Source organism: Quercus robur, chromosome 9 (assembly GCF_932294415.1).
Source record: "Quercus robur chromosome 9, dhQueRobu3.1, whole genome shotgun sequence".
Classification (NCBI taxonomy): Eukaryota; Viridiplantae; Streptophyta; class Magnoliopsida; order Fagales; family Fagaceae; genus Quercus; species Quercus robur.
This window is the reverse complement of record NC_065542.1, coordinates 24,421,181-24,429,551: the sequence shown is the minus strand read 5'-3', so window position 1 is coordinate 24,429,551 and position 8,371 is coordinate 24,421,181. Positions and strand designations below refer to the sequence as shown.

Genomic DNA, 8,371 nt, shown 5'->3' with positions numbered 1-8,371 from the left:
TTTTTTAAGCTGAAGTCAAACGCACACTAAATATGTAATTAAATTGAAATAAAATATTTCTAATAAAAACTTATAAATTAATGCAAAATTAATATAATTGGTGCCAATTAAATAACACAATAATATAAATATTTTAAAAAAAAAGTATTTGAATTACACTTTTATACGATAAAAAATTGTAGTTATTCTATCCTAACACAACTCTTAACTAATGTCGGACTAAAAGAGGGAAACGATGAAATTGAAAGGACAAGAAGGATAGGAAAGAGGTAGATGTGTTCGCTTGCGCCTTGTTAGTTGTTACACAGTCGTCCGGGCCCCACAGGAAATTTCCTTCCTAGTTTGACTTTCTTGCAAACTACAAACTACAAAGAGAAGAGCTTCAACTTCAATTCAATTCTAAGACCCTTTCATTAACTCAAAAGACACAAACTTTGAAATCTTCAAAGTCACAATTTTTCTTTTGCTTTGCCTCTTCTTCCTTAAACACAACTCCACCAATAATATATATCCCCACCAAACTTCTCCTTCCAACGCAACAACATTTGCAACTTGTTTTTCAAACTTAGATTTTTTTTTTTGTTTTTTGCTTTTAGGTTTTGGATAATAAGTAGTATAAATTTGTTCAATTCCTGTGTTTCGGAAAAAATGAGCTTTCAAGATCTTGAAGCTGGCAGACCACTAGGACAACAAAGACAACGTCAACAACAACTGCTTCGAGACCCATCTCAGGCTTTGGCTTCTGGAATTTTCCAAATCAACACAGCCGTGTCCTCCTTCTCACGCCTTGTCAATTCTCTTGGCACTCCCAAAGACACCCTCGAACTCCGTGACAAACTGTCAGTCTTTTTTTCTTCTTCTTGGGTTTTTTTTTTTAATTAAAAATTTCTGGGTTTTTGTTTTTGTGGAATTTAACAATTGAAAGTTGATTTTTTTTTTTTTTTTTTTTTTTTTTTTTAATTCTGGGATTTGTTAGTTTGATTATAATGTTATGTATGTGTATTGGGTAGAAGAATCAGTCAACTAATCAAATTCTTGCGTGACTAGTAGGTCCCACATGCTACCACTTGCATTTTATTGAGGATCCATTTAAGTCCATACATTTTGTGCTATAAGTGATTGTAAATTGTGCTGTAATTGCTTGTACCTTTTCTTGCCTCTTTTCATGAACTCCCAAAAATTTGGAGGATTTGGGGCTTTTATTGGGGGAAAAAAAAGAGCTTTATAATTTACTGTTCATATTTTATGAATTCAGAGTTTTAAAGAATTTAAGAGCTTTTTATATAAAACTATATTGCAAAAACTCTACTCACAGTAATGGTTAATGGGCATTAAGTTGCTTATTAGCCAATGCAATACAACATGTAGCTTATTAGTTGATGCACTTACTGTCTGTATGGTTGCGGCTTCTAAGGACACATAATTGAATTTAATCGGTAAATCTAAGATTATGTATTGTATTTTATGTTTAGAATATTTTATTCTTGAATAAGAAATTTGGGGTTTGAATCCTGTCTACACCAAAAACCATTTTGTGTTTTGGCTTGATGATAAAAAAAATAAAAAAATAAATCATTATAAAGCAGATGGCATTGGTTTAAATTCTATCGTATCTAAAAAGAAAAGAAAAAAAATGCAAATTAAAGAAGCTTGTAAGAAGTACTTGTACATTGTGCTGTAAATGCTTGCACCCTTTTATAGACTTGTGACTTTGAAGGACACCCTATAACAAGCTGTGGGTGTTTTACTTTTTCTTGTAGGCTTTTGTTTAAGAAATGTTTACCATGTTTAACACTATTTTTGGGAGTTCATAAAGGAATGCAATGTGAGAATAGATGTTAAATAAACAAAAAACTACATAATTTACACTAAAACAAAAAACTACATAATTTACACTAAATGAATAACATTTGTATTTTTAAAATCCGCATTGGATTATTTATTTTTCCCCTATTTATCAAAAAAATTATCTATTCTTCCCCTTTTTGAGAGGAATTGCTACTATTTAAATATTGATGGTTGTGTAAAACAAGTTTAAACTACATAGTAAGGAGTTGTGTAACAAGCACTTATAAAAAAAAGGAGTTGTGTAACAAGTTTTGTAGGGTTGTTGCTTGTAATTTGTGTGTTTGATTGTACTTGTCCCTAATGTATTCTTCTTGCATACTTGGGTGACTCTTTTTTGACAGTTTAATAAAATTTTCATTATCAAAAAAAAAAAAAAAAGTGTTTTGTAGGGTTGTCTTTATATCTTTAAAAAATACCTTAATTTCCATTTTGATCCTTTTTTGTTTAATTACTCCTCTAATTCCAATTTCAATCTTTTCCTATTATTAGTTTAAGGGGTTGGCTTTTTCTTTTTTCTTTTTGGTTATATTATGGATGGAAGATATGATGTTAATAAGGCATATGAATTTGCATTTTCAACTACTCACCTTTAATGTTTTTGCAATTTTTCACTAGAACAATAAATATTTTTGAAATCTTGTACAAATAACAACAATTTTATTTTTTCACATTCTAAATATTTAATTTGGTTAATCTTAAGGTAATGATATAAGGAAAAGATTGTTGCATGCATCAATCAATCTTGTTCTTGTTTTTCACTGTTATTGAAATTGGATTGACTGTACCGGCAGGCACAAGTCAAGGTTACACATTGGGAAGTTGGTAAAAGATACTTCAGCTAAACTTAAGCAGGCTAGCGAGGCTGATCAGCATTTGGAAGTTAGTGTAAGTTCATACCCAACATAATTTCTAAGTTAATATTTCATCATTGGAGAAATTGCTCTCTCTTGTTATTGTTCTCTTGGCTCACTTACCCATGCTCCCCCTTCCTTCCTTTCTTACTGAATTTAAAAAATTGATCTTGAATTGTTTCTAGAATTTATTTTACCTTCCCTCCAATATACATTTCTGGTTAGTTAGGACAGGGTAATTAATTATTTATCTAGTTTTTGTTTCTTTTGTTTCGGGGTGGGATGGACGGGGTTCAGTTTTATATTCTTATGCCTTACATTTACTCATTAAACTCCAGCCTGCCAAGAAGATTGCTGATGCTAAGCTTGCAAAAGATTTCCAGTCAGTTCTTAAGGAATTTCAGAAGGCACAAAGGCTTGCAGCTGAGAGGGAAACAACATATGCTCCATTTGTTCCCAAAGAAATTCTTCCATCCAGGTAGATTTTTCTTGACAACTTGATTAGTTCAAAATTTCTTATGTCACTTCCTTGGTCTGTCTGGTCTAATAAAGTTCCAGGATGTGGATATTGGTGCATTTGATGTAACTGCTTATTCCTGATAGGAAGTGAAACTTGTTGAATATGTTTCAAAAAGAAATCAAAGACATCTTAGAGATTGGAAACTAGGACCATGAAAAATGGATTGGTTTGGCACAGCACAAAAATGTTAATGTTCTCTTTTTTTTAAGGCCATAAGAGTAAATAGAAATTGTTAATGTCATCAAAGAGACCGGCAGTTTTATTCTTCAATTTATTCTTATAGAAGGCTTGAAGGAGAATTAGGATTCTAAATTCCATTGAAAATTGGATGAGGTTTTTTAAGATGGTGAGAGTTGAAAAGGGAAGTTTAATATATGTGTCTGTTCCCTCCTCTCTGGGTTGTTGATATTTTGTCACTAGTTTAGTCTGGAAAAGTTCACCTTCATAGACTAAAAGTTTACCCTCTTTAGGGGAAATCCTACACAACTGAATGTCTCCTTAATGTGTATGTATGTTACTCCGTCTCATTTCGTAAATCCTCTATTGCTTTTTGGAATGTCTCAAAATTTGCATCCTCTTTTTAAAAAATAATATTTGCTAGTTTATGGAATTCCTATAATATCTTTATTTTTTTAAAATAAAAAGGATAATAATCCATTTAGAAATGAAAAAGAGTGTAAATTAGGAAGTAGCTTTCACTAAATGTTTTTTAACCTTAAAAAGGTTGTTCCCATCCTGCACCTAGAAAGTCAATATATATTTTGGGGGCTGAAAATTTGTCATGGTAATTGGTCAACCGATCATTTACCAATTCTGACAATAGTATGATGTTTTTAATTGATCTCACATGGATTTTCTATAATTTGGACTTGCACGTTTCATTTGTAATGTTGGTGATGTTATACATAGCCTCTCTGCCAGTATCACTAGTACAGAACAATTCACCTAATATTTGATATATATTGGGTTGCACTGTGCAATGTTAAAACTCCACCGTATCCATAAGGATGTCAATTCATTCCCAGTCCAAATAGAGATGGATGGACTAAAACGTTCTGGTGTCAGTGATGCTTGACTAAGTATTTGGTCTCACATGCACACTCATAAATCTGTGGATGCACGCATAAAGACATACATACATTAGCATTTAACTTCGGTCAAATAAATAACTGGCATGCCTTAACTTTGTCAATCATTATGCAGTTATGATGCCCATGAGCTGGAAATAAGTTCATCCAGGACTTCTGAACAGCAAGTTCTTCTTCTGGAATCCAAAAGGTTAGCATTGCTTCCTACAGTATGTTTCTAATATTGTTCTATATTCATAACTTGGTAATTTTTCTGCCTTAGGATAATTTATTTCATTTTATTGTAATGTCTTGTGAGTAAAATAAATTTCTGTCAGTTATTAACCTTTCTTTGTGTTTTTTAGTCTGGTGTTAATTGAACTTCTAGTGAGGAAAAAATGTGTTCTTCCAAGCATCCTCTTCCCCTTCTCCTGGTGGGGGGCAAGCCATACTTACATAAAGAAAATAGGACATATAAAACAGTTTCTTTGTGTTAAGTGCAGACATTTTCTTTAGGATTATTGTTAAAGGAGAACCAATGGATGGTTTGTAGCTTGGAGATCCTTGAGGATTTGTTTTCATACTTTCGAAACCATGACCTTTTCCTGTCAGCTTTATATTGCTGGTTTTGAGTATACCAGACATTCCCTCAAACCAGATTACTCTAACTAATTATAGGGATAGCCTGATTTAAAAGGGACGAATCCAGCCAGTCAAGTTTTCAATGCTGCCTGTATCATTCTTTTTTTTTTTGATAGGTAATATAACTTTTATTCAAAAATACTGAGCACCATGTTCACAATGGTGAACATTCTGATCAGGAATGAGGCCCTGGGGCTTCCACTTTGTGGATACATTCATTCCTGAGCTTAACCATTCAAACTGCCTGAGCTTTTCAAATCAGGCCCAAAAGGGCCTTTGAGTCAAGGCCTGGTTAGCTAACAAGAAACCTAAACACATCATCCTGTGAAACAGAAGAAGCCCTTGTAATCAATTTTGGCATTTCACTATTGAACGCATGACATAGGAGATAGGACAGACTTATAAGTCTGTCTATGATTGCTCAATTTGGCTAGGGTTGGGAAAAGTTACAATTTCAGGATTTTGAATGGTGGAGGAAAAGCTTTAGGATTTGTAAATTGATTTAAGTTGAATGGTATAAGATTAAAAAGTAAGACTGAACTTGAAGAAAATAGGTCTCTGGAAACTTAATGGTTTCAGTTTCAACCAACCTGAAGTTGATAATTAACATCATTTGATTAATACCTTTACTGGGCCAAAATCTGATACTAATAATAATGCAAACCTTGCGTTGGAAATTGTACTGGCTTTATTCTGGAATTTATGCATGAATGTAATGCTTGTAACTTCTTTCTATAATTAGGTGCTATGAAGCACCATGCAATGGGTAAACCTAAGTTTTGAGAGTGTACAAATTCTTGAAATTAAAGGTGCAATATTAATATCTCGTTTGAGCAAAAGTGTTGGATATGCTCCTCATAATAGAAATGCCTTTAATGTTGTGTGAAAGTACTCTTATATGTTGAGGACCTAACAACAGAAGGAGAAGAGGGGAGTGGGGGTTGGAGGACTTAGATTTCATAATTATGCTATGTGATGTCTTATATATTCTCATCTTTTATTTGAAATGTTATACATTTAAGAGTTTTTCAAACCATCACCTCCAACACCACCCCCCCCCCACCCACCCACCCACCCACCCACCCAAAAAGGAAAAAAACAGACACCACCTATTTCCAATGACATTTTTTAACAAATACATGACAATATTCAAAGTTTTTATGTGTAGTATGTTTCTTCCATACTGTATATGTAATATAAGTTTGCTGCCCGAGTGTTTGAAATTTCTCTTTCCATTTTGCAATTAGAATCTGTGTTTATATTGCAACCTAAGTTTCTATTACATTATGTGCAGACAAGACGTCGTACTGTTTGATAATGAGATTGTATTTAATGAAGCCATTATTGAAGAAAGAGAGCAGGGGATCAAAGAAATTCAGCACCAGATAAGTGAGGTAAATGAGATTTTTAAGGATCTAGCTGTGCTGGTTCATGAGCAAGGAGTTATGATTGGTAAGCCCTGTGTTATTAATAATCGTTACCATTTTTTTTTTAGTTTTCTTGCATTTTTTGTTAAAAATTTTGCATATTCTATAAGGACAATGTCAATTATGTGTTCCTTTATCTTCTCAGATGACATTAGCTCTAACATTGAAAGCTCTCATACTGCAACTACACAAGCTAGTTCACAACTTCATAAAGCATCCAAAAGCCAAAAATCTAGTTCATCTCTGGTAAACTTTGATTAATGTGGTTCCCTTTTGTTTCAATTTTTCCTTGTCTTTTAATTCTTATATAGAGAGAGAAAAAAAAAAAAAAATCTTAGCTAGAGAAAATAAGTAGATGCCTAGATCATTAGCACCTAGGTTTTTGCTCTGCTGTGATTGGAATTGTTATAATTAAAAATTGATCTTTAACCAAGCAGTTGCTTAAATTCAATCGACAATACTACACGTACTCAATATCTGGGATGGCAATGAAGCTCTAAATGTTTGTTTGGTAGACATGATTCTTGTTGTATTGACGGCTCAACTAGATGATGGTTAGAGGAATTCTCTAGTATCTACAGTTATGTTGCTTTGGCCCTTTTTTTCCTTTTCGTTTTCTTCTTTTTTGAACCTTTTTTGGTTGTTGCCTCTGTAAATAACTTGTATTGATACACCATTTCCATTCATGTTGTCTTTAGGCCAACATGGTGGCTTTGAGATGTGGCCTAGAATATGTCCATTTAATGTTATATTTAGACTTTTTTTTTATTCCACTCTCTACCCATAAGACACTTCTTAATCCCATAGACTGATAATATGGTGGATTGCACCTGGGACCTCTGGCTTGACATCATTTCCCAGACCAATGAGCCCACCACTTAATTACTCTCGTGACTTTGTTATATTTAGATATGATAACACTATTTGGCATTTGGTTTTGTGTAATTTGAACCTCAGGTGGAAGCAACCCATCTAAGCCTTGTATTTTAATAACTGGTTCAACTGATTCTTATTTAACAAATTAACAGTGTTAGGAGCCAAGTTATAATTTGTGCTACATGTTCTTATTTAAATCTCCTTTTTCCATTCCTAGCAATCGTAATATCACTATTGCATAATATTGAATATTGGTCGAGTCACTTAATATATGCTCCAGAATTATTTAAAAATTCATTCTGACAATATCATTAACCGTTTTCCGTCTTTTTTATTTTATTTTATATGCAGCTGTGTTTGCTCTTGGTGATCTTTGGAATCATTATGATCATTGTCATCATAGTGGTTGTAGCTTGAGCAACAAATCAATTGCTTTATTTTAAGTTCAATTTTGAGGCATGGTCTACCTGCGATGTCTCTGATGGTGTTCCTTAGGAAGTGGTCCTCCCCCCAACTTGTGCTGCTCTTATAGACTCCAATTACACACAGTTCCCATCCTTTCAGTAAAATAATGAAGCCCAATAATGTACAGTCCATTTGTTTGGAGCTGACATCCTCTTTACTATTTTTTTTTTAAAAAGACAACCTCTTTTAGGGCAAAATCATGTATGAAATTTATATATATCTAAAAATTGAAGCGTAGTATTTATTGTTGCTATGCTCTTATTGAGCCATATCAACGGCCAAATCATTAGTCCCACTAACTTTCTTTTTTTCTTTTTCTTTTCCTTCCTTTTACAATTTAACAATTTCTCAATCACATAAATTTAAATAATAAAAAAAAAACTTATCTCTTAATTAATGTTTCCTAATTTTTCAACTTTTCATTTATTATTCCATCAAGTCCAATTTGATAATAATTCAAACTTCCTTCAACTTTATGACTCTCTCTCCCCAATCAAGTAGTTATGAAAACTGTTCAATTGCCACTATTAGAATTCCAAAAAAGAAAAAAAGAAAAAACTATTGATTTTATTTCTATATGTATATTTGCAATTGCTCTACCTCACTCTTGCAAATTTGGAAAGTCTCTCTAAAGTGAAGGTTTTTTTTTTTTTTTTTTTTTTTTTTTTTTTTTTT

The 8,371-nt window shown here is 32.6% G+C and overlaps 1 protein-coding gene across 1 annotated transcript; it reads left to right on the top strand.

Moving 5' to 3' along the window:
* Nucleotides 1–316: 316 nt before the first annotated feature.
* On the top strand, nt 317–7,991 carry LOC126699963 (syntaxin-22-like). The gene is made up of 7 exons (XM_050397946.1): nt 317–839; nt 2,640–2,733; nt 3,038–3,177; nt 4,423–4,497; nt 6,223–6,380; nt 6,501–6,601; nt 7,583–7,991. The coding sequence occupies exons 1-7, from the start codon at nt 649–651 to the stop codon at nt 7,646–7,648; spliced, it is 825 nt and encodes a 274-aa protein (XP_050253903.1). The 5' UTR covers nt 317–648; the 3' UTR covers nt 7,649–7,991.
* Nucleotides 7,992–8,371: the final 380 nt, after the last annotated feature.